The sequence below is a fragment of the Apiospora phragmitis genome (genome assembly GCF_038363925.1).
Source record: "Apiospora phragmitis strain CBS 135458 chromosome Unknown utg000010l:1.0-9815664.0:1.0-9183399.0, whole genome shotgun sequence".
Classification (NCBI taxonomy): Eukaryota; Fungi; Ascomycota; class Sordariomycetes; order Amphisphaeriales; family Apiosporaceae; genus Apiospora; species Apiospora phragmitis.
The window spans coordinates 1,338,669-1,363,443 of NW_027117409.1; the positions used below are offsets into that span (position 1 = coordinate 1,338,669).

General features: G+C 51.0%; 8 protein-coding genes across 8 annotated transcripts; 3 read left to right on the plus strand and 5 right to left on the minus strand.

Moving 5' to 3' along the window:
* Positions 1–552: 552 nt before the first annotated feature.
* Positions 553–732, minus strand: PG994_010200 (uncharacterized protein; the record flags this gene model as incomplete). Its single annotated transcript, XM_066861609.1, has 1 exon — positions 553–732. The coding sequence occupies one exon, from the start codon at positions 730–732 to the stop codon at positions 553–555; it is 180 nt and encodes a 59-aa protein (XP_066710719.1).
* Positions 733–1,753: 1,021 nt separating this feature from the next.
* Positions 1,754–2,335, plus strand: PG994_010201 (uncharacterized protein; the record flags this gene model as incomplete). Its single annotated transcript, XM_066861610.1, has 1 exon — positions 1,754–2,335. One exon carries the CDS (start codon positions 1,754–1,756, stop codon positions 2,333–2,335), a length of 582 nt encoding a protein of 193 aa, XP_066710720.1.
* Positions 2,336–3,091: 756 nt separating this feature from the next.
* Positions 3,092–3,547, minus strand: PG994_010202 (uncharacterized protein; the record flags this gene model as incomplete). Its single annotated transcript, XM_066861611.1, has 1 exon — positions 3,092–3,547. One exon carries the CDS (start codon positions 3,545–3,547, stop codon positions 3,092–3,094), a length of 456 nt encoding a protein of 151 aa, XP_066710721.1.
* Positions 3,548–3,776: 229 nt separating this feature from the next.
* On the plus strand, positions 3,777–4,340 carry PG994_010203 (uncharacterized protein; the record flags this gene model as incomplete). The annotated part of the gene is made up of 1 exon (XM_066861612.1): positions 3,777–4,340. One exon carries the CDS (start codon positions 3,777–3,779, stop codon positions 4,338–4,340), a length of 564 nt encoding a protein of 187 aa, XP_066710722.1.
* Positions 4,341–4,426: 86 nt separating this feature from the next.
* Positions 4,427–7,094, minus strand: PG994_010204 (uncharacterized protein; the record flags this gene model as incomplete). The annotated part of the gene is made up of 4 exons (XM_066861613.1): positions 4,427–4,768; positions 4,820–4,864; positions 4,913–5,582; positions 5,632–7,094. 4 exons carry the CDS (start codon positions 7,092–7,094, stop codon positions 4,427–4,429), a joined length of 2,520 nt encoding a protein of 839 aa, XP_066710723.1.
* Positions 7,095–12,124: 5,030 nt separating this feature from the next.
* On the plus strand, positions 12,125–12,811 carry PG994_010205 (uncharacterized protein; the record flags this gene model as incomplete). Its single annotated transcript, XM_066861614.1, has 3 exons — positions 12,125–12,148; positions 12,227–12,522; positions 12,754–12,811. The coding sequence occupies 3 exons, from the start codon at positions 12,125–12,127 to the stop codon at positions 12,809–12,811; spliced, it is 378 nt and encodes a 125-aa protein (XP_066710724.1).
* A 2,887-nt stretch (positions 12,812–15,698) lies between these two features.
* Positions 15,699–17,252, minus strand: PG994_010206 (uncharacterized protein; the record flags this gene model as incomplete). Its single annotated transcript, XM_066861615.1, has 1 exon — positions 15,699–17,252. One exon carries the CDS (start codon positions 17,250–17,252, stop codon positions 15,699–15,701), a length of 1,554 nt encoding a protein of 517 aa, XP_066710725.1.
* Positions 17,253–18,535: 1,283 nt separating this feature from the next.
* Positions 18,536–20,122, minus strand: PG994_010207 (uncharacterized protein; the record flags this gene model as incomplete). Its single annotated transcript, XM_066861616.1, has 3 exons — positions 18,536–19,158; positions 19,228–19,529; positions 19,623–20,122. 3 exons carry the CDS (start codon positions 20,120–20,122, stop codon positions 18,536–18,538), a joined length of 1,425 nt encoding a protein of 474 aa, XP_066710726.1.
* Positions 20,123–24,775: the final 4,653 nt, after the last annotated feature.

The window sequence follows — 24,775 nt, forward strand, 5'->3', positions numbered from 1 at the left end:
TTTTCAGTGAGCTGCAGCATTGCACTAAGCCGTCGTCGACGTTACCGGCGCTCCTTTTACGATAGAAAGCAAAGATGCCACTGGACCAGACGTTACCGGCCCACGGGCATACTGGTTCGATGCCCCTGCCCAGACTGGTCCAGGCTGCGACTGGTAGCGGCTATTTCTTATGCCGGTACGAAAGATCTCTAGTAGCGAACCCTTGTACTGGCTAGCTTACAGGTGTACTGGTGACGGTGACACCTGCCCTATTGGACGTGTACCCGCCGCTAATTTGGTAACGGATGGAAACTCTTAGGTGGTTCCTGAGCTACCTAAAATCTATTCTCGATTGCTTCTACCGAAATGGCAAAGAGTGCATAGCCACAAGTACATATGTTCAAGATACACGTCCACGACTTCCGACCACACCACACATCACATCCAACATTGTTGTGCCATCGATCTCAAATATCTTGCCGTCAAGGGCATCCATCCCCTCAAACCTATCTGTTCTCTCATTCAGTCGCACCGTAACCGGAAGCCAGTCGCCATTCGCACGAAGCTCAACACTCAAATCAGCGCCGTACAAGAGACGTTCTCGAGGTCGGAAGCATCACCATCTTGGAGGTGTTGCTCAGATTCGCCGCCTTCAACGCTTGTGTTCGAGCCGTCGTCGCTGATGTCAATGAAAGCGTGTTCGTTGAGTAGGGAAGCACATGGGCTCGTCTGGGCCAGCTCTGGAATCGCCATGCTTTTGTTATTCAGGTGTGGAGGAGTGAATGGGGTAATCGTGAAGGAAAGTGATGAGGGAAAGAATGTCTGGGGGACGAGCCCCCTTTATATCCCTCCGCTCGATGGATAAGGGGCCTCCCATTTTTCCGAATTACCCCCCGAACGAGGTAGTTGGCTGGCTATCCAGATCATGCCACTTGGGGTTGCCTAGTTTGTCCGAGAGGGAGCGCAAGGGAGCTACCGGAACTCGGATTATAATCAGGGGCATACTACACGGGGCTGCCTAGGTCCAGGGATCGCCATTCTGATGGTTGGGGCTCGGGTAGGCGATAAGATGTGTCAACCCTTTGCCTCTAGTGTTTAATGCCTTCAGGATGCTCTTCAACCCCTTTCAGTATGTGTGGACTCCTGGCATGAACTCGACACTGCCACAGAGTAAAGAAAGGCCTGCGCATTCATGCATCGAATCATGGTCATGTTCACAACGGAAGGTGGATACATGATGGCCTCGTTGCATCTACCCGATCCCATCTATCCCCGACCCTACGGCATCCCTTTGGAGGAGGCATCCAGCTATATGCTGATATAGCATCACCCTTATTGCTGAGAAGCGAGAGGCCTCCCCTTTCCGGGCTCATCCGCCAGCACACCATGTTGGTTAAGATGAGACACGAAAGCTCCTTAACCCACAGCTTCCGAGCAGATAGCCGAAGGCGTCTCAGAGGCGTCTCTGTTGGGTGGCGATGCTGTGTCGCGACCTGCACGCTGGCACTGTTACAACGGCGACCACCACCATGGAGAGTGGTTGGCAATGACTTCAGTGGGTAGGCCAGTCATGCGCTCGAAGCCAGGCGGTCACAGGTGCGCTGCCTGAGGAGGGACCTGAATATTTAAACCCTCGACGCCCCGTGTCGATGCCTTTTGAACTTTCCCTCCTTTATCACACTTCTTCTCCCCAAATCAAGTCAGCACGAATTCACCACACCTCTACTTTCTCGAGCAAGTGCGCGCCTGCCATTTCCACCAAACATCATTGAATATGTCACCAAGCGCTACCAGCATCAGGAACGAGTCCGCTCACGGCGACCGAGCAGGACCACGTACAGCTGCCAATTCTTCCACCACCTCGTCAGGTCGCCACCGTTACTATGCTGTCATCCCCCGAACAGGACCACCTAAAGCTGCCAATTCTTCCACCACGTCAGATCGCTGCGGTTTCTATGTTGCCAGTTCCCGAAACGAGCAATGGTCTCTCAAAAGCATCTCCAATCCGAAACTCGAGAACAACGTAGTCAAGTTCACCGCTACGTACCACGACGCTATTGTAGCGCGCGATTCGGTTCATTCGCATGACGCCCCGAATCTGGACGTTTCAGAATATGGGACAGAGACCGAGGCATTCTATCCAATTGCCTCTTTTATTTCTGACATCAAACACAAAGGGAGGAGAATGGCTTACTTTGTCAATTTCTATGATCATCAGGTCGAGGTGAAAGACCTCGGCGGATACTGGTTGAACCGCGCAAGGGAACTCGTTATGGAGAAATGGGGAAAGGGGAAAGGGAGGAAGATTTGGAGGCGACAGCTCCGCTACAAGCGGACATACGAGAGAAGCATGTAAAAGCTATCGAGATAGCTATTATTGGTTAGTAAACGGATAGTCAATGTTGCATCAATGTCCTTAATGCTTGCTCTACTGGTTAGAGGATTCATTTCAGTATGCACGTGACGCTTATTATTAGGTTTACACTTTTGTATTCCCTTGTTGGGTACTTCATCCATACTTCCTCTTGGACACTATTGCCATATCAACGCTGGCATCATCCTTCCCCTCGCAGGTTTCTTCCCCTCCTGTCAACACTCCCCTTATCAACGCTGACAATAGCCCCTTGCCAACTGCCCTCGACGACGCCACCCCCTCCTACGAGCCGCATAACCCGGCCGGGGAAGCCACCTCCAGCCACGCTGGCTATGACCGGACAGCGTGGCTGGAGGTGGTTTTGCCGACTGTGCTTAGGAGGGATGGGCGTCGACGAAGGGAATTGAGCTGGCGTTGACGAGAAGGATGGTTTGAACGGCTTGGTCCGTCGTGCCGTCAAATCAAAGACTACCTTCACCGGGAGACCGAGCGTACGCCGAAGGGCAAGCCCATGGAGCTCAGCCTCGTTCAACTGGCATTTACTCGTTTGACGGAATCACGTAGTGTTCTAAATGAGCTGCGAAACAGGACTGTGTACATAGTCGTGCATTGGCTTGATTAAGCCATGGCATGATGTATTCAGCTGGCTATGGCAGTGGTATTGGGTCAAACCAGCCTCTCGGCTTCTTGTTTCGTTCCTAAACAGACTCATTATGATTTTCAGCCACTACCCATGCATCAAATGTCACGCTGCATAACATTAGTGATAGCTCTTAAGAGCTCCACCTGTCGCCGCAATCCGTCCCTATAGGCCTTCTCCTTCGAAGTCAGCGCCCAGTCTGGTAAACTTGGGTGCTCTAACGCCCATTTCGCCACGACTCTCTGTCCAAAAGTACAAGCACGGTCCAGCCGGACTATCTCCATTCGCATCTGACTCCAGTCGACAAGGTGGCGGTACAGAACGGCTAGTTCTGGTCCCATTCCATGTACGCTATACGTCTTGCTGATGCGGTCTTGAAGCTGTTTTTGTGCCAAGTCGTAGTCGGGGTCCTTGTATCCCGGTGTGCTGAGGTCGCGTACGCGTTGTCGAAGGTGCGCAACGTCCGCCTTCAGCTTTTGGAAAGGAGCCGAAACCCTCCCAAAGAGGCGTCTTTTTCCCGACTTAGAGGCGCGGCGTGGGGTATTGACCGGCATGATTAACATATATCCGGTTGAAGAGCTAGCTGAGGGATGCATGATATTACGAGGTCGTTGGTAGAGTCATGGAACCCATATTTATCAAGCCCTCCATAGAGCGCGTCTGATTCCGTACGTCCCCTTGGGGCAAACGAGCAATAATGGCTGACGTCCAGAACCAGCCGGCCGTGGATGTACTTAAGGACCGCTGACGCGCAGCACCATCATTCCTCGGGGTATGGTCAAAATGAGATTGTCCATCCCCATCTTGCTCGCTCCCATCGCGGGTGTGTTAGGCTTGGAAGTATCCCCTGGGGACACTGTCAAGTTCGAGTTCCAGGTGGGAACGCTCAAAGCCATAGGCTCCCTAGAGTTCGAGCCTGATTACTGCCCCCACACACAAAGCTCGCCGCAACCAACGACGACAACCACGGAGAGTTCCTTGAATACCCCGACAACCAACGCCAACACGGGCGAGACTCGACGTATCACGAGAACTGTAATACAAACTGTGTTTGTCACCATCACGAATTCCACTCCCAAACCAACTACAGCACCACACTCTGGCTCGGTCCGGACGGCAAGCGCCAACTGGACAGGTAGCGCGAATGGGACAACCCGCGCTGTGGGTACAATTGGTACGCTCGGCAGTCTCATGCCGACTAACAACACGTTCGGCAATGTCTCCTTTATTCGCTCGCCGGCCCCTACGGCGGGCCTAACGGTCACTTCAGATGGAAATACTCTAAGCCAGCGAGTCTGGTACTATTATACGATGTTAATAATTGCAAGCAGTGTCTTAGGTATTTAGATAGTCAATCTCTAGCCAACTTTCCTCGCTTTTCTCCGTGTCGTTGGCGCCTCGTATGAATTCCCTGCGGTTGCGCGTTTCCTCTTTTACTGTGTCGGAGGGTGGCTCTTCTCCGCTCCTATGTGCCTCTCCGCCTCCGAGTCCTTCTCCGCCTCCGAGTTCTTCTCCGCCTCCGAGTTCTTCTCCGCCCCCGAGTACGTAGCCTCTATCAGCATGCATATATCGTCCTCCGAGTCTCTGTCGTCGCCAGGCACCGGTATCAGCACCTTGCTTTCCCAGGCATTCCGGATGAGATGCAAGGCGTCGAGCCGTAGCTGCACGGCGTCATGGCGACCTAGGTTCTCGACGGGACGGCACATCATACGCTGGCGAGCGATAGCAACGACGCAGGGACCACAGCTGGTACCATCGCTTCGATCCGGAATGCTCTATCAAGTCTGTTAGTAGGTCGCACTAATCTCCCGGGCGGGCGGACGAACCTGCTCCCTAAATCGAAGATGAGGAAACTCGGCCTTGCAAGCTGTCTGCGATATGGTTAGCACCGAGTCGGCAGAACATGTGAATAAACGTACTTGAACATCCTTCGTGTCATAGCCTCCCGTGTCGTAGCAGTAGATCTGTTCATCGAATTCGTTGATCTCAAGCAGCGCGAAATGGTTGTTCCGTAGATGAAGCGGGAAGAAGCAGACTAAGCGAGCATCTGCTGCAGGTCCATTCTCCCACGTCTTGACCATTTTCTTCCACTTCTTGACCTGTTGAGCAGCCCACTGCAAGGGTTGATGTAGCGCTGAGCCTGTCTTGTCGTCATGAATCGAAACGGTAGACCCGACGCGCATACATAATAGCTTGTCGGCTAGATGCATGCACAGCTGGATTAAGTCTCCACTGAACCATATCTCTTCCTTGAGTCTTTCAAGGATGGTGAAGTAGAATCCCCAATCCAAGTCCCTGATCTTGACGTAGAGTCTGTCCATGCCACTCGATCCATTCATCGGCCCTGCGACCGACTCTCTGATCGACTGTTGAAGATAGCTCACCTCCTGGGAAACAGACTGTGGCGAGAGCTTCAAGAAGCCCTTTGTCATTAATGCCTGCTCCATGATAACGATGTTTGTTCGTCCCGTTGATACGAACATGTCGAGCTGTGTCTCGAGTTGCCTAAGTACGAACATCTTTCCGGTGGACTCTTTAAGGGCAGGTATAAACTGCTCCAGCGAGTTTTCCGTTGCCTTGCCAAACGCCCTGCGTAATGTTAGTGGTAGCTCTCCGCGTGAAAATACCCAGCACCTACCATGTGTACCTGAACAAGATACCAAAACCGAGCCCGTCCACAATTCGAGACCACCTTCGACCACGTGTGAGCTTTTTTCTGACGTATGCGCGGCGCTCGGAAGGGAACCTTTTCGACACGTTCTTCGATGCAGCCTTTTCCAAGTTTTTCGTTTTCTTCCAAGTCGCGAATTTAAGCTCTTCTTCTTTGATTTTCCGAACTTCAAGCTGCGTTTGGTCTTTGTGCCATCGGAAAAACGCCATCGTTGCCAAGGCAGACAAGATGGAACTCTTATCTCGATCTGTATCGGCGGCTGCGACCAGCTTCACCCAGTCTGATCCGTCTGAGTATGTGATAGTACCTCGCTCTCCTCGCAAAAAGCGCCACACTTGTTGGATATTATCTTGGGAATTTCCAGGGACGCTGAAGCCTTTCACTTGTTCAAAGCTTTCGGTGGCAAAATCAGTTTCCGACTGAGTGACGAGCCTCCAATAGGGGTATCCCTCAACACCGACAGTAGACTGTGTTGGTGTAGTTTCCCTGCTTTCGGTGGGCGGATTCTGAGGGCTGCTGCCCACCAGTGTTGTCGCGGTGTACTTCGAGGGGGACACCCTGGGGGTTCCGGGGGGAGCTGTCGATTCAGGCGAACCCGCTGTAACAGGGATATCGTCGTCGAGAGGTGAAGGCATTGTCAAAAATGGCTCTTGGGCATCGATGTCGACCAGATCCAAAAGCGAGTCATAAGGTTCGCTTTCGGGCTCGCATTGTGCTTCTACTCCTGATGATAAGATATCGTCAGGCGCATGTCCAGAATGAAACTCGTCTTCCTCGAGCGGCAGGCTGTTCTCAATTTCGTGCTCAGCCTCGGTTGCACCATCCTCTTCAATCTCGCCTGGGGATTGGCTGTCTTCGATCTCATCGTCCGATGTGTCTTTCTCAGACTGAATTTCTTCTGGTGATTGGTAGTCCTCAACCCTGTCCTCAGGCTCAATTGAGAGATGCTTGTCTCCAGTTTCGTCATTAGGCTCAGAGGCAAACCCATTAAGCTGAACCTCTTCAACTTCTTGACCTTCCTCAAGTCTGTCCGGAGCGTCAATGCTGGACCGGTCATCATGAAAGTCTTCAACAGGGGCCTGATACTCTGCGGGCACGGATATCTGGCCATCTTTGTCCTGGTCGGTGGCATAAAGCTCTTGGCAACACTGAAGAACCTTTTCGAGTGAAACTTGCAAGTTCTCCAACTCAGAACTGGGGAAACTCAATAATGTCTGCTTGAGAGTGTCGGTATCCTTCGAGAGGTTGATCAGCTTAGTGATGAGAACTGCCGAATCCAATCTCGAAGCGACCAGAGCCGCCACTTCATGATCAGTCTGAATGGGAGTCAAAGGTTCAACTAAGGGTGGCTCGGTTCTGGAATGGTGCCCGGACTCCGGTGGCTGTCGATCGGCCAGCATAAACTGCAGCTGACAAGATGAACGTCGCATGATTTTTGTGATGAGGAGGTTGAACGAAGGGTTATTCTGATCTTAGCATATATTGGAAGTTGGGAAGAAAGGAGTACAGATGCTTCCATTTTCTGGTGCGGGATGGTTGCCTTCATATAGCCAAAGCACCCCCTGTAGATAATATGTTATTCTATGACTGACCAGCCTTAGAACACGTCTTTTCGAAATAACGCCCTCGCCCTAGTGAGCTATGTAGATCGACTTCGCTGTTAAGTCGAATTCTCTTGAACTCCCCTTGACGGAGACTCTCTAAGAAGTCATAGGTACCAATAACCTACACTGATGGCTCCGTGGCAGTGACCATCGGCATGTGGGCTTCTTTCTAAATGATTCTATGAGAAGCCAACATCAGAGACAATCTATCTCAATCAACACTGCCACAAAATGCATCTCGGATATCCGGAAGGTTTCCTAAAATGCCTTCGTAGCTACCGGTTTTCATCCATGATGTGACTAGGTGTACTTTCTCCAATCAGCCCCTCCACGTTGGCTTCCCATGGGGCTGCGGACGCTGAGGGCCTGCTTGAAACCTCTGTGCCAACTCGTTTATCCAATAGAGTTTCGCCTGCAGATGTATTGATGGTGAATCACCAACGCCATATAGCGCCCCAGGTGAGTGTGACCACGAGCCAAGCGCTTGATCACATCCAGGGGCATTCTGTCAACCCATGGACAGATGACTTTGCAGGAGGCCATCACCGCTAGATGATTTTCTAGCCTCTTTCGGTGACAGTATTAGATATGCTTCCTCTGTTGAGGCTTCCCTTGAGGTACCCAAGATGACACGACCTCCATAGACGCCTCGAGCCCCTGTCTCGATGGTTTCACAGGAAGTCATCGCCACTATGACTGAATCTACCAACATTGTCAGCTTCTTCCAGTGTCTTCTAGATGGTTGAGAGGTCTTTGGTCCAGAATCTATGGGGAAAAGGGGACGGCGTCCATCGACACCTCGCATGGCTTCCAGTAACGAGGTAGATAGACGATGCTCTTGGGTATATGGCATTGCCCCAGGTTTATTGGCATTTCATGTGATAAACCATAATCGCTTCAGGTATTCATTAAGGCTGTCGTCCGCTCCTCTCCCATCGTAATTCTCCGTTACTTTTTGTTCTATAAACACCTCATAATCACACGAACTCCATATCAGTCCTTAAATCAATGGCTACACTACGCCTACAATGCCCGTCTTTTCAAAATTATTCGTCAGATACTCATAGTCACGTCGAGAATCCAGATAATACGCTCGGATACCTCCCTGGAGACCCTAATCAAGACTCGGTAACGGCAGATCCAGAGCAACGAAACAACGACTTTCAGCCATGGAACGAGGAACCAAAGGCTTCAGTCGATATAGCCGACAACTTGCCGATAGATGACGAGCAAGACCCTCCTCTCCCTGACTTGCCATTGTATTAGTTCTTGATGGTTTTGGGGGTTACATTTGTAGCCCTGTGGGTATTTTCACGGGAAGAGAGCATCTGATGGTGGAATCCGATTATATCAGCATGTTGAATGCTTTATATTTCCAACGCAAAGCACGCATTAGCTGCAATAGTGGTAGGATGTCAGGGACTGGTGGCCGCACTTGCTAATTAACGCTGCGTACCAACTATACAGGATAGGCTATATTTGTTATGATGGTCGGGTTTTTAAAGTTTAAGAACATCATAGGATGCGGGAATAGTTTCTCTTGGTAATAGTATGCAGTACGGGCCGATGTAGCTGGTTTACCAATGGTATGAAAGTTTAGCGTCAACATGGAGATTCATCTGTCAATAGAATCATAATAGGCTGGAACAGATTACGTCTAATGATTGAGTATAAAAAAGATAGCCGTTGTTTTTCATCAAGAAGCCTGGCCGTGGAACCTTGATTACGGAATATTTGAGTAGCCCCTATCCCAGTACCCAGGAAGTCGACATATCTGTCGGTGAAAAACTCGTACAGAAGACCTAGAACTCGCAAGACCATCACACCATAGCACACGAGGGAATTTGGCTTCAATTTTGTTGGAACCTAGTTGAGGTCTGAACGAGATCAATGGCCGACAAGGAGAGCTCTAAAGCAGTAGTTCTCGGTACAAAGTGTTGCACCATCTTCAGGCCCACAGTAAGACTAGCGGTCATTAGATCGTACGTCGCATAAGTTAGCGACATAATCTATTTTAATTAGTATAACCATCTAATTATACGGTTAAGGATTATATCGTTATTATACGTACCAGAAGCTCTTCGTTTATAGTCTGGGCCGAAATACTGAAGACGTTGGCGCCAAAGGCTAGAACACGAAGCATGCTGTGAGCAGCTATATATGATTTATTGCGCGGCTGATCCGGGGCTAAGCGTAACCATTCCCAGACCATCCAAAGCCGAAATGAAGCAGTCGATATTTGACGTATTGTACCTCCCCATGGTGCTAAGAAGCTTTCGAAGATAACTCTAGTTGAGAGGCATAGGCAGGCTTCGAGTGAAATGCAAGCGACAGGTAGAATTGCGAATGATCCTTGCCCGGCATTTACTATGCCACATCCAATAGTAGACTTCTGCTAGTTAGTAGCCGGAAAACGGGAGGAATATAAGCAAGACCTACCTCCCAAAGGATACTCTGCAGCGCGGTTGTGAGCAGTAAGGAACGAAACCAAATCTCATCCCCTCGCCATGATAGGATCAAGAAGGCAGTTGAAGCAGAAAGGCCCATGACAACTTGGAAAATAACAGAACCAACAAACATACGCCAATGATTGATGTACCACGGAAACGGTGGCTGGGCCATGGCTATGTTCCGAGGTCGATCTAACTTCCAAACCCGGTAACAGTTCCAGAATGTGTTCATCGTTTCGATGAAGAATCCTGCTCGTGCGATAACGAGCTGAGAAGCGCTTGGGGGCTCCATAAGAAGTTGGTATTAATACTAATAAACAGTACTGGTTAAGAAGAAGAAAGAGATAGGCACCAGTATGATTACAGATTCTAGAAAGTAGGGATTTTATATTTGTTCTTAACCAATCAGAATTTTATCCTTTATCCCTAGGGGATACGGAGCGTTTTCTATTAGGAAAGTTCAAATTAGCATCGGCAGGGCTGGAGTCGTAGGGATATCGCACATCGATGCCCAGTGCCGCAGGCCAGATTAGGCGGTGGTGTTCCCCTAGGACGTAATGGTTTTCTTCTTCCTCCTTAACCGGGTTAGGCGCCGACGTATCTCGTCGGGATGTCCAGCGTCCCCAAAAATAGCCCCTTACCGAGGCATACCTCTGTGCCCCAGACAACGTATAGCTGTTATAGAGCTGGTTGGTACCGAAACCACTGGGCCATATCGTCGCAGCTGGGTATACTCAATCGGGAAAAGGGGCAGCCACTCCGTATAGGGAAAACGACATATGTCTTAGAAACGAGGGCTAGCCAAACTTACTGCCTACTTATCTCAGGGGCCGCGCGCTCCATTATCATAAGGATTGGCCAATATATTTACTTCGATCATTCCGCTGTTAAGCTCTTTTACACTTCTTATTGTGAAGTCGACTTTACCCACTCCTTCGAAATGGAAAGCATACTGATAGATCTGTTATACATGATCGGAGACTGCTGCGATGATCCACAAAGCCTCGCAGCCCTTTGCCGCAGCTCGCGACGTAATTACGAAGCTCTTCACTTGGGTCTCTACCACAAACGCCGAGCAAGCGGAACCTGTCAGCGTTTTCAAAATCAAGATCTGCACGTTGAAATCGGCAGTCGGATAACATGCTAGCTTGAAAGCATACGGCAGTCTAGATATGATGTATTTCCGTCCTCGCCCTGACGGTTCCTTTACCCCGATTCGCCCAAGACTCGAATCTTGTAGTTGGAGGCGGTGACGGAATCTGCATTGCGAGGAGGAAAGGGATTTGTTCACTTTTGCTTAGCAATGGCCTCACAGTAGACGAGGTGGCGGATGGCCCAAAGAGTGACTCGTCGTATCAAACTTATACACCTCTCTTCGTCGCGCTTCGATATAGAAACGCTTGTGTGGCGGATTTCCTTCTGGATCTGGGGGCATCTCTGCAAAGGAAGGGTCTTCCTTTTGGTGGTTTTCACGTATCTGTGGCTGTTGGTATACCAGGGATAGCATCACGCCTAGTACCGAAACGCCATATCGACGTGGATATCGAGGATTCAAACGGAGACACTCCTTTAGTATACTCATTTCATCGCCTTCCTCTACAGAAGAGACGATCGAACAGCACTTTTCTCTTGGTGCTGACGTCAATAAGATAACCGCTTACTACGGATAGTATCTCAGCCCCCTGAGTCTAGCCTGAATGTGCAGTCGCTGGGGCCTGGCAGGCCTGCTTCTCAACCATGGGGCTGACGCAAAGGGTGGAAGAGATTTTATGATCGAGGAAAGGGCAGGCCGCGGGCCGTACCGTTCTTTACAGTATGCTTGTTCCATGAAAAATACCTAGAATGGAAGAGACAGGCATTCTTATCCCAGCAGACGGCGAGTCCTACATAATAGCCTTACTTCTAGCGAATTAATCGATTACAGACTTTAAAGATTTTTATTGACCCTTAGCGGATGCGGTATTGGTTACCAACTGCCTGTTGGGGCTGTGAGGGTATATGGTGTAGTAGATGTAAAGATACGAAGAGTACCTGGAGCTTTGGGGCGTCCCATTCTTCGTTGCTGGGATGATCATGATGTACCGACGAAAAGGGGGTGACCGCGTTATAATACGAATCAGTACTTCAGACTGGAATATTACGCTTTTCTCTCCACTAAGGAACACGACTTATACGAGACTATGAGCCGAATGGAGGCACCCGTGCTTCTATTGCTGGAATGGGACATAAACGTCTCCTGACCGCACCCTCTACGGTTCAGACGCAGGCTGTTGGATTCTCTGCAGGCTGTTGGATTCTCTGCAGGCTGTCAGGCAAGAGGGGCAAGGGTTGGAGGGCCTACAAACAGATCCGCCGCCACGCCGACTGACTCTGAGGACCTCTCTCTTCTCAAACGCTCTATTTGACATGGAGAGCGCCGGACTTCCTCCAGTATGTTGTCATTCGCCGTTCGCGAGGTTTGCTAATAGCAGCAAAGTATGTAGATGCTATGCGCGAACTTTGCACCAGGGCCCAGAGGGGGCACGTTGGCTTTCCACCCAGATCTTGCGTGAGTTGGCGCGGGTCAACGTGGCGTCTACTAATAGAGCCTCCGATCATGCGCCGCCAACGACCCTGAAACGAAGAAGAGCCTCAGGTCCATCGTATCTGCCGTCGAAGCGGACGCATACGAGCCAGTCCCCTGCCGATATGCTTGGTATCGAAGACGCACTAGACGATCCGTCCACCATTGAGGAATTTCCGCATCCCGAAATACCCATTCTGTCAGCTCAGAAGGCCTCAGTTTCGGAGATCCAGCGAAACCTGTACGGAGGAATGCCTGCGTGGCTTGGCAATACAAGTACGACTTGATGGCAGCTGCCCGAATGGGGCGGTCCATCGGCTCATGGAGATGGAGCCTGCCATCCTATTCGTCACGCCGAGTCTATGATCATGCTCCGCAAACAAGTAGAACGCTCGTTGGATGACGGGATCGAAAAGCTGGTCTGGGTAGGTGCTCGTGGAGTGCTCTTCAAAGTGGCTCTAAGTGCGTATAGGTATACCTTCGTCGGCAAGGGCACTGTCCCGGAGTTCAGTGAGGATCTCAAACGCTAAGCAGCCATCTACGAGCGCGGATCGAATGTCGTCCTTTGGAAAGCACTATTCGCCCAGAACGCGCTCATGAATGAACACTCTCGTAAGGAGGCCGGGCTGTCGACTTAGGCCGCTCGCGATAGGGTCGAAACCCTTCGTAAGCCACTTCATGCACGTGGGTCGTTTCTGAATGAAATCGGTATCATCAGCTTGACTGGCGGGGGCGAATAGGGTTTGCTATGTAAGTACTTGTAGGTATGCTTCACTTTTTTTCTTCGGCGTTAAGCTCCTGGTAGTCTCCTAGGAGACCGCCAGGAGCTTAACGCCGAAGCTACCTTTTGTATGCCCAGTTGGGCCAAGCCCTGTGAGGCAAGGATTCCATGATCTCTCCTATGAGACCGGTGATGATACTGGTGCTTCGCTTCGGCGTATATGAGGTTTTGGTTTCCCTGGGAAATCGCTAAGATAGATCTTATAGCAATATTAACCCTCCTCGCTGCTCTCCTACAAATGATTTCAGGGACATACTCCAGCTGAACATCTTAGGTGAATCTTAATAACTCGTGATTTTATTTCGCCGGTCTTGCATTGCTTTCTACACTTTCCTAGCTCGTGCCTGTCATGCTTTCACGATCGCTTCCTCAGCCACTTTTAGAGGTGCAAGACATGCCTTGGCATAATACGGCTAACAGCCTCACCCTTACTTCATATCCTATGAGTTGGGGTTTTTGCATTACTTATTCGCTAAATCCCCAGAAGGGCTTAGGATGTGAGATGCGTCCGCGAGACGCATTATACCGCAAAGCCGGTTTATTACGTTAGAGTCCGTTGTGCATTATTTTATGAAACGATTATTTGGGGCGCTAACTCAGGCCAAGCTCAGGCTAGAGCCCGGCTGGAATCACGTTAAAAGCGGCGTTGCTCAGGTTCAGTTTTGGTAACCCCACCAAGATGTTAAACCTCTATTGGGGGTAAGGAAGGATACAACTAACGGCCACGTGTTTTGGGCACCAAAACTTATTAAAAGCTCGGCAGAAAACGGCACTACAAGCCTAACCTAGCCGTATATATTACTAGCTTTCCCCATGGCTATGCGCCTAATTTTCTTCTAAAAAGATAGAAAATGGAATCCACGACTGACCAATACATTACATTCTATTTGGTCTCTTTGCGAATACAGTTCAACAAACTTACTAGCCATCATCGCCTGCCTCCTCTATAACATAGGTCAGTGCCTTGATAAGCCTTGTTTCTTCCGATATATACTCAACTTTTAAACAGCATCCCAAGCCTACAAGCACAAGCAAGATGTGTCAGGGTTGCCAAGTGTGTGGCGGAACTCCAGGCACTACCAGATGTGGCGGTTGCGGGTGCGTTAGCAAATAGACCCATGGTACTCTTCGAAAGGCGCACCTATTCCTTGTGAGAAACCAACCAGGCTTGAGTGGAAGCCTTCACATCCTAACTGATTGGCAGGCTCTAGAGTACACAGGAAGGTGCACATGGAGGGTACACAGGGAGGGTACACATGGAGGGTACACAGGGAGGGTACACAGGGAGGGTACACAGGGAGGGTACACAGGGAGGGTACACAGGGAGGGTACACAGGGAGGGTACACAGGGAGGGTACACAGGGAGGGCACACAGGGAGGGTACACAGAGGGTACATGAGGTGGGGGTACAAGAGACTGATTACCAGGACAGTTCTTAATTAAATCCATATGTACGGAGTACTGCAAGGAATGACCAGCAAGTCGTATCTGTGTATCTATGTATTTATATAGGTATCTTTGTCTTCCATTCAGGTGGAGAAAGATACTGGCCAAAGCTCCGTGACTCTTTCCTGAGCAGGTATGTTTACGTCGGTAGCTCACACCAAAAGTTCCGCATTGCTTCTTTGGTTGGACAATCTTTATACGTTTCTAACCGATGACGCACCGTTGGCGAACTACTAACGATATTACTGGAACTGGAAGGGCTCGCGCTGGTTGGTTGGTTGCCAGGTTGCCACTGGGCGTGGATGTTCAGAACCCTGTTTTTAATTAGATCGATCAGTGGGAACCCGCCTGGGGCAGGGGGGACTATAGCGCTGAGCGTCAGTGGAGAGCGCTAAACATGACATAATAGCTGCATTAGTTGCCCACCTACTGCCGATGAAGCCAACCTAGAAACAACACACACATATCGATCACAGAAGATGCCGGGCCATTATGTACTCGTCTATATTACTCAAGGCTCGCACTGCCAAGTTTGTGATCGCATAGGGATTTCGCAAAGGGAATTTTGCTTGCCCTCCCTCTAGCGATTTCTCATCTACTTATGTCTGTAGGTTGCGCGCGCAAAGCAGTACCGCTATGCCTTATCGTAACTAGAAAGTGACGCCAAAGGGCTAGGGAGTGTCTACCCCCTGCAAGTATGATCTGCCCAACGTCACTCGGCGTTCAAAGTGCCATATATGGCAAGAAAAGTATGTACAAGAAGTGAAGTGTGCTTTTGTCCGATGTGAGCATATGCATCCCATGTTCTTTCTTCCTTATTCTATTGAGGCTTTTGGGGGTATCGCGAGGAATATCGACGGCCAAAGCCTATATCATAACCAGGACGTGTCGTCGACGAGCCGGGCTGTAACTGTATAGCCAAGCTCGCTGCTCGGAATACCAAATTCGACATGTCGACTCGCCGCGTTAGTATCTAGGGATAGAAACTGAACAAGAAGGGATAACTATCGATTATTACTTACCAAGGGTGGCACAGAAAAATGTACCAGATGTATGAGTCGGGACTTGGATTTCAGTCCAATGTGTGTGATAGCAATGTTCTTTCTCCTTAACTCGTCGAAGCTTTCGGGGGCATTGTAAAGAATGTCCGTAGCCGAAGCGTCTATACCATGACCATAACCCATCTTCCTTTAGTTGGTCGCCTCGTCCTCCTCCTTCCAGGGAAGAAGTCTGTGGTCTGGCATGGTCGCACCAAGAACAAGGGTACGCGCAGATGGGCCGTAAGTGTCTTCTCTCCAAGCAAACTCGATGCCTTTGTTCACGAACAAGGGTTCCACAAACATTCTCATGGCTCCGGCGCGTCTCGGGATATCGGCGGTAACGCCAACAACCACGCTTGTAAGCTCAGGGAAGTTGTCCTGGGTAGTGTCTGCGAGCTGGCTGAGCGACTTGGTCATGTCGCGCGTGACATAAGAGACTCGGAAACGGCGAATCGTTTTGGGCAGGAAGCTGGTCAGTCGCTCATAAGTGTCCTTATCGACCTCGCGGTACAACGATCGGCAGTCAATAGTAATATCCTCCAACTTCGGGAACTGGGCCAGGGACTTAATGGGCGGGTACCTGAGGCACGGCTCCTGGCCTAAGTATCCCTCATCCCCAGGTAGATATGAGAGGCAGAGACGTTTCAAGGTAGCCTTTGCTCGCTCGATGATGATAACCAGCTCCGTGTTCAAGGGAGGAGAAACTGTCCAATAGAGTTCCAGCTCCTCCAAACCACGGACTCTGTCGACTAAGTCCCCTAAGTGCGGTAAATATATGTCGCTGATGACGAGCTTCTTGAGATGGATCAGAGGCTTGTACACGATATGACCCCATTTGCCAGGCCATGGATTGTATCCAATCAAAGCCCAATGGCATCTATCATCGTGGCCTGCGGTACAAACATAGAGACTCTCCAGCTTAGGTGCTGCCTTGACCAAACCGCGTATGGCGGCAAGCTGGTATGGGGTGCCAGCGGGACTTATCAGTCCCAGTTTGGTGAGATCCGGGAATTCGGGGCGTGGACCTTCGTCGAGCACTCGAAAAACCGCGTAAGTCTCGGGAGGCATGTAGAAGTCGTCCATCGCGATGATTACGTCCCGCAGTTTGGTGCTCAGCACCATAGCAAGGCACATTAGCCATCGATGGGCCCCCTGCTTCCAAGAGTCAGGAACGCCGGTGTCATTGCACCACGTCTGGTGGATATCCTGCCTGATATGGAAAGTTGACAGCGAGCCTTTGTCATCGCTCTGCTTAATGAGAGCCCGTAGAGTCTTGAAGCTCTTATCATCGTCATACTTTCTGTAGGCTTCAGGGTGGTTCACCAGTTGCATGGATACTACATTGGTCGCAAGTGTCGGGCGTGCTGCGAGAGTCGAAACGAATGACAGAAGATGGTCATTGAATCCCTGCTTTCTGTCAAGGAAATCATTGCAATTTCCGGTCGCATAGTAATGATAGAGAATCGGCTCTGCTACGTCCCGGAAACGTGTAGAGGCTCGGCACAGGCGGGCGAGCGTTGCCTTGTTTTGACGAACTTCTTGCGAGTCGGCATGGGGGAACTCGCCCGGGTTTTGGCAATGGAAACAGAATTGCTCCAAGATCTTCATCAGTAGCTCGTCAGGCAAGTGGACGTAGGCTGTCGTCTCTACCGCTTGCGCCTGACGTTGGCGTATAGGTAGTGTTACCTGGAGTTGCTGCTCCATGGTGGGCAAAGTTACAAGCCAATGCCAGTGATGTTGAAGACCAAGGAAGATATGAAGATGGAGAACAACAGGCTGCGGAAGATAAAGACGCAGAATTACCAAGATGTGGGAGTGTTTGATTTGTGAGGAAGGGGGGTTTGAGAAAAAATACCACGAACGAGGGGGAGATGATTTTTGTGTTGGTGGAACCCGGGAAGAAAAAAGATCAGTTCTTCCAATCAGTACTAGCCCCATGCAGAGACTCGCCGTTTATAAAGGGAATAATCAAAAGAGCTACCGCAGCAGTAGGGCTTAAGAACTAATTCCCACCTGTACTGCCGCAGAAGTTGGTTGCCTGGCCGGGCCTGTGCTGTATGAACTTAGGGTTGTGTTCACTCGGCCGAACCGACGACTAGCTACCAACTTCGACTTGCCAAACCTATCTCACCGAGATAATCCAGTAATCTAGATAGATAATATTGAAAACAGAACATGAATATCGGAGCAAATGCGGTAGTATTTACTCGCACTGGACACTACAGGTGACGCCCCCTTTCGGGCACTTAATTCTATATTCACCATACGAATGCGAGTTCTCGCCACGCTCCATGCCCCCAAAACGCATATACTGACCTGTTTAACTGTTATGTATGTTTAATGTGACCCCTTGGCCCTAGCCGTGAAGTGTCACGTTGGTTTGCAAGGGTTGCACGCCCCTTTCGGGCAAACCAAACCACATTTGGTTCACTCTGGGCAAACCCGCTTCTTGGATTCCTTCTCCTGGAGCCAGAATAGCATTGTCATGTGCGTATGAAATAGAAATAAAAAATAAATCCGGTAGGATAATGGCACGTCAAATGCTTTCCTACAAGTCCCCGGTCTTGAGCTTTTCCAACCACCTCTGTTTGTGTTCGACGACTATTCTCGTCAAGGGCAGAGTATTTCCTACCTACCAGTGGAGCTACGCATACCTAGGTAAATACATGTATGTACGCGTACCTGGATGTGTCTCGCATGCTACCCTGTGGCGTACCCTGTAGTGTACATGTTTGCAAGCATTCCTACTATCAAATTGCTCGGAAGAAGGCCGAAATCGTGAAGCACGGGTTCTCATAGCCTCTTCCAAGCTAACGACAACTGCTTTAGGCCGGTCTACGGCGCATGGCCACCTTGGGGTATGTACTGGATCGAATACATCTGGCAAGTCTCGAGAATCACCACGAAATATTCACAAGGTAATGTTATTCCAAGCTGCCTAATGGGTCCTATCCTATCCGCAACTGCCGCATCTCCTGTGCAATCAACTATGCCCTCATCGCATCATACTTCAACACACTGTGCATGAGCACTTCCGCCCCAATCGCACAGTCCTCGGGGCTGGTGTATTCCGCCGGATTATGACTGACCCCATCCCGACAGGGCACAAAGATCATAGTGGTAGGGCAGACGCGACTGGCATAGACGCTATCATGCCCGGCACCCGAGACCACGTCCCGCACCAGCCCTCCGTCCGCGCCGTCACCGAGAACATCCGCCGCCGCCGCCCGCACGCACTGGATGCAGTCCTCGTGGAAGATGGTCGCCGTCGTCTCGCTATCGGTGCGCCAGGATACCGAGAACTCGCTCTTGCCCACCGTGCTGCCCGCGTGCAGACCGCCGATATCCTTCCCGGAAGCCAGGTCGGCGAAATCCTGCTGCAGCTGGGCTTCGACCTCTTCTACCGTCTCGTTTCGAGGTGCTCGGATATCAAGGCTAAATCGAACGCTACCGGGAATTGTGTTCGTCGACCCAGGCGAGAGCGTAAGGATACCGGTAGACACAAGCGCTGCGTTCTTGGTTGCCACCCGGTTCCCGTGGACCATGAGTTTGCTGGCAAGAAGCAACGCATCGCTTCTGTTTGCCAAAGGAGTCGTACCAGTATGCGCGTCTTTTCGTGCAGATTTAGTCGTTAGTTAACACTTGAGATAGTTTCTTTTAATGGTCATCAAAACCCTACCTCGGCCTTCTATCTCGATGGTGAACCACTTGTAAGCTTGGACACCTTGGACAACCCCGATCTTCCTCCTCTCCGCCTCTAAGATAGGACCCTGCTCAATGTGTAGCTCAAAGTGGGCCCCCATAGGCACACTGTGGTAGCTTGCCGGCACCTTTCCCCGATAACCAATACGTTCGAGCTCGGATTTCAGCGTGACATTGTCGCCCGTGACAGACCGGAGGCTGTAGGCCGCATCAAGAGACAGGGCTCCCGCCCAAACCCCCGATCCCATCATGCTATACGGGAACCGCGCACCCTCCTCGCTACACGCCGTAAGTTAGCACACAAGATGGACAAGTCCTTCAGGAGAAAGAAAGAAAATTCGATATTATTAAGAGAGGGGCTCAAGAACGTACTTGGTCCAATTTACTACACCGACGGGTAACTCAGTCTCGACATCGTTCTCATGCAAAACCCGAAGCATTTCCACTCCCGCCATGACACCCAAGATCCCATCATACCGGCCGCCCGTGGGCTGCGTGTCCAGATGCGATCCCGCGAACGTCGCGGCGCCTTCCGAGCGTCCGGGCCGTACAGCGAAGACGTTGCCGATGGCGTCGACGGTGACCCGACATCCGAGACCCTCGACCGTCCCCACGAACCAGTCGCGGGCCTCCTTGTCCGCGTCGGACAGCGTGAGGCGCGACATACCGGTCTCCGTGCTGGCCTGTCCCCACCGCTTGCCGGCGCCCCAGGCGCAGGTCTCGTGGAGGGTCTCCATCAGCCGTGCTCGGTTCACCTGCAAGGGAAGCTTATTCCGTCGGACATCACCATCATGACTTACGCCGGACGACAGGGCTCGCCGAGACCCGGAAAAGTACTTCGGCATATTGTCCGCTGCCGTGGACGCAGCCATCGACAAAGCGGCAGGGCAAGTGGCCCGAGAGCTAGTCCAGCCGCGGCTCGGTTGGAGATAGGGGCGCCAAGCCCTCGAGCAATTTATCAACGCCATGACGTGTACGCAGATGGCGTAACAAGAAAGAGTCCCCGAGCCGTCAAGATCACCCGTGGCACGATAGATGGTGCTTCGCTTACTTCCGCGGAGATAACCCTTGGGAGGCGAGATAAGGAGGTCTCGCTAGAGGTTTCGCCAAGTCAGCCTATGCGTCCAATAGCCTTCGTCTTAATGGAAGTTTGTGGAAGAGAAAAAACAAAATCACCTCGATGTACGTAGCTCGCTATTTCGCGATAGGAGCGTTCCGACTCCAAGCGGTAACCACCTCATATTGTGCCGCGGCTCGCTTGGGGGAGAGTGGGGATTTGGAGGCGCCAGGCGCTGTTACCCCTCAGCCACTGCATACGCCGCATGCATTTGGAGACATACAACCGTCCGCTGCAGGGATAAAATATGAGCATAAGCACCGGGGTCAATGCATGATGATGATGCATGAAGTTGCGACGTACAGCGAGTTGCTGCAGGCAGCGACCTGCTCCGGAGCTTGGTCCGCATCGAATGGTGTTATTACACACACACAGCCTGAAGGTACCAGACTATCGAGAAATTTGGCTGCGGCGGAAACACTCGCAGAACGAACAGGACAAGTTGGTGGCTTTTCTTTGGTTATATGAGAGGTATTGACCTCTATTGAGTCTTTCGCTGATGGGGGACTCTCTTCTTTAGTGATTTCTATACGTGCGAGAAGTTGTGAGGCAAGTCCCCTGGTAGTGTCCGGCAAGCAATGTCGGTTTACTGCTCGAATCCGGTTGCGATTTCAGCTACACAACAACTTGATATTCCACTGCGCCACATCGCGCTGTGCTGGGCAGTGGAAGTTTGCCGTTGCTCTTTTGAGAGTCGGCCGATTAGCTGTAGAATGATCCGTATCATAGCACGGCCGTTCGTGTCCTTTGTTTGGAGTGGTCGCCCATTCTGGAGATACCAACAGGCATATAGTCGGCATGGCAGACGCTTTACGCGGTCTGTCGTCTGGAGTTACGTGTCTTTGAGCAATCCAGTCCCTCAAAATCGATGTCTTCGTTCGATCAATACATGTAGGTAGGTACATGTGGGATTGATGGTACGATCGTTCACCTAAAGGGGGCGCGCGAGACTCGCTGCATTAGCTTGGCTTCGATACTAACCTAAGGGCAAACGTTTATGTGTCGTGAACGAATTCAAACAAGTGAACCCCCTCTGAGTACATTAATGTATGGATGTACCTGCGCAGGCCAATCCCAACTATCATGTATTCCCTCTCCTCCCCTCTCGACTGGTATTCTTTGGGCATGTTTGATATCCACTCATCCTCGAATTCTTTGGTACTGGTTTCCCGAAACCGAAGGGACGGTTAAGTTGTACTATTGAGTACCAAGATCGGATGTTCCAAGTGGAAGGAGGGTGTATTACCGGAGTGTAAGTCTTTCGGCATCCCAATAACGAAGGGAAAGGGGGGAAGAGAGCCTGGATGTCCATGGTGACAACCGTCTCGAAACTCCCAGCTTGCAAGGCCCAGCGAAGCGGGCCAGCTCGGCAGGCCATAAGTGAATGGCAAGGTAGCACACCGGTTGGCTGTCTCCACTGGGAATCCATGGCGAGACCGCAATCTTAGTTTGCTTCAAGGTGCCTATTCGGCTGGGCTTTTTGCGAGAGAATTTAAGAATCTCCCATGGGGGGACGTGAGCAGCTAGGTTGGTTGCATGATCTTGTTGATAGCCCAATCAAGTCCAGAAAGGCCTGGCCATGAAACAAGCAAGTTCAACACGAAGTCCCCATAGGTAGGAAAAGAATAGCTGAGCAATCAAGCAGAGAATAGAAAGCATTTCCCAACAGATGAAGCAAGGTCCGCAGCCATCACGCAACGTGTTCGACATGTGGACTATCTCAAGAGGCGAGCAGTGTAGGCCTGTCCATTGGGCATGCGGTTCCCAGACGTGCTCCTCGGCGCTTATACAACTGCGTTGACTCAGTTTCTAGATTTGCCAGCTTTGCATGGTTGACGGGTAGAACAAACGGGATTTGCGGCTGATACCCTGTTTCACTGCTGGGGGTCTGGGGTTTGGTAGGTCTGGGGTCCTCGGAATTATCCCTTCCTTGGATGTCGCCATTCCAGAACGAGAAGAAGAAGAATCTCAAGGGATTGGACATCTGGTCAGTTCTTTCCCAGACCGCTTACATGGCTCCACTGTGATCAGACATGGCAGGTAACCCCGGCGTCACTTCTTTTTCCTCTTTGACGTTATTCCCGTCAGCCCCAGAATATATGTCAAGCTTCGAGTTGTTGCCCATTTTAGCACCCATTCTCGCGGCGATGAGCTGTTCAGTAGTCGATGGCTTGGTCCACGGGTGTACTTTCAAGTAACCAAGGTTACACAGAGTTCCGTCAGTCAGTGAAGACATTGTCTGATGTGTCATGCAGACGACGACGCACATGATCTATGTTCCACTTCTACCCCCTCCGTGATGCCAGGCCTGTAAGCAAGAGACTTGGAAGAGATGCCAGCCTCCACACCGTAACAACATGGCATCGAATTAAAATTCACAGCCGTTGGATTGAAAATTCCGCCAAGACTGGACAACTACGCTACTTGTTGTAGTATTGTGGTTTTACCAGATGCTTTACAGGAAACATTAGTTGGCGAGATGCGCGAAAGGGGGGTAGATTTCAGTCCGTCGGAACAGATTCTCGGACAACCGATTCACAGCCGATCTCGTTTTAGACATTCCAATAATCCAAGCCGAGGTTAGAATGGTGTTCTGTCCCGCAATGAGAATGTCATGGTTGAAGGGTTTTCAGGGGTTCCACCCGGCGCTTCCGGAAGAACTTATAGCATCATCATAGCATCATCCGCCATAGCGAGAAGAAGAGATACGGGATTAATACTAGGGCTGGCGATTGCCGCCCAGTCTGGCGTGATTTAGGCTGGCAGGAACCAGCATTTCTTCAATATAACAGTACCCGCACTCTACAGTTGAAAAGGCCTAGCCTCGGCGTTCCGCAGTACCCAATCGAGCCTAGGCCTAATGCTTGTCTTCGAGAGAGAATTTGCTTTTTCTCCCGCCTGTTTTCCCCAACGCACGCAAGCCGCGTCGGCGATGAGATCTAGAGCCGGAAGTTCGCGTTCGTGGCCCACGCGGGAATTCGACGCGGGAGGAGAATCGTACGAACCAGGGAAGTTGCATCCATGGCGCCCGGAGCAAAGGTGCGGAGGGCCGGTCGCGGTCTCGATGAAATGTCCAATATCCTCACTAATGATCCAGGCTGTTCGATATATGCAATTCCTTTGCGGAAAGGGAGGTCTTTCGTGCCCGATGGGCGGCCGTGCGAGTTGCTCGGGTGCATATGCCGGGCCACATCGTCTTGTCGGTGTCTGGGAAAACAAGCAATTATTGGCTCCCAGTCAGTGTCTATGACGCTCTCAGCAGTCCACCAGTTGTGAGGTAGGTTTGTGTCGGGTGTCGGGAATCAAGCAGCGGAAGGCGGGCTGCCTCACTCAGGTAAGAGGGCGCCAAAATTCCGAGCGCATTCTTGTGTCCTGGGAGGTGTTCCTGCGCTTGGGTTTCTCAGCTTCGCGCTGCCTACCTGAGGAAGGATGGGAAATGGACCGGATGGCATAGTAGAGCCACTGGCGACCACCTGGGTTGAATAGCATATCGCAAAAAGCCCCTCAGGAGCTGGGCCCGAGTCCAAGCAGGAATACATAAACCCGGCCGGGGAGGAGGGCTGTGTTCCGTGGAATCATGCCAAGGCGAGGCTTTCTACATATCTCATGGCACGGCAAGTACCCACACCACAAGACATCAAGATAGGAAATAGTAGGTAGGTGATTCAGAAACCCCGCACGTCTGAACAGCGCAGCGCCCTGCGGTATACTTGTCTTGCTTTTGATGAAGAAAGCCGATCCCTCAGCCCTCGCTTGTGGCGGTAACGGCCGAGCTGCTTTGATCGCTTGGATAGGCGTACAGTGTACCTGGGACTTGAAGGGTAACATGAAGCTGATCTCAGACATTGCGATGGGCGGCAGCGGTATAGTAGCGGGTCTATGTCCCATCTCATCCCAAGTGGAGGCCCAGTAGATCAACGATATTCAGATCCCGAAATAGGTACATCTACTGTATCCAGACGCCGTTAACGACCCGAGACTCTGGCTAGCGCCGTAAGTACTTTCTTGCTGTATTTGATGTGATGCTTAGAGCATGGGATCCTGATAGCCCTACATGAGCAAAGATGGTATTTGTTTGATCGCGCATGCGGATGTACCCGTGATCGCTCAGATTCATTGTTTCAACCTAGTCCACCGCAGATTTGCGCTGGAAGGAACAAGATCGATACCATGGAGCAGGGCCCATAGGAATGCTGTGGATCCCTGCAGGCCCTCAAAAGGTTCTGACACACCCTAGGCAGATGATGATGCAGTCTACCATTGGGCAAGTTGGCAGAAAAAGGGGAGCGACACACCTCGGCATCTGGACTGCAATGCAACCGGTAAAGCCTTTGACTCTCGCCCAGGCTTCAGATAGTTCCTTCCCAGGCTGGGCGAATCGGAGGAAGCCCTCATATTCGGTAGCAGA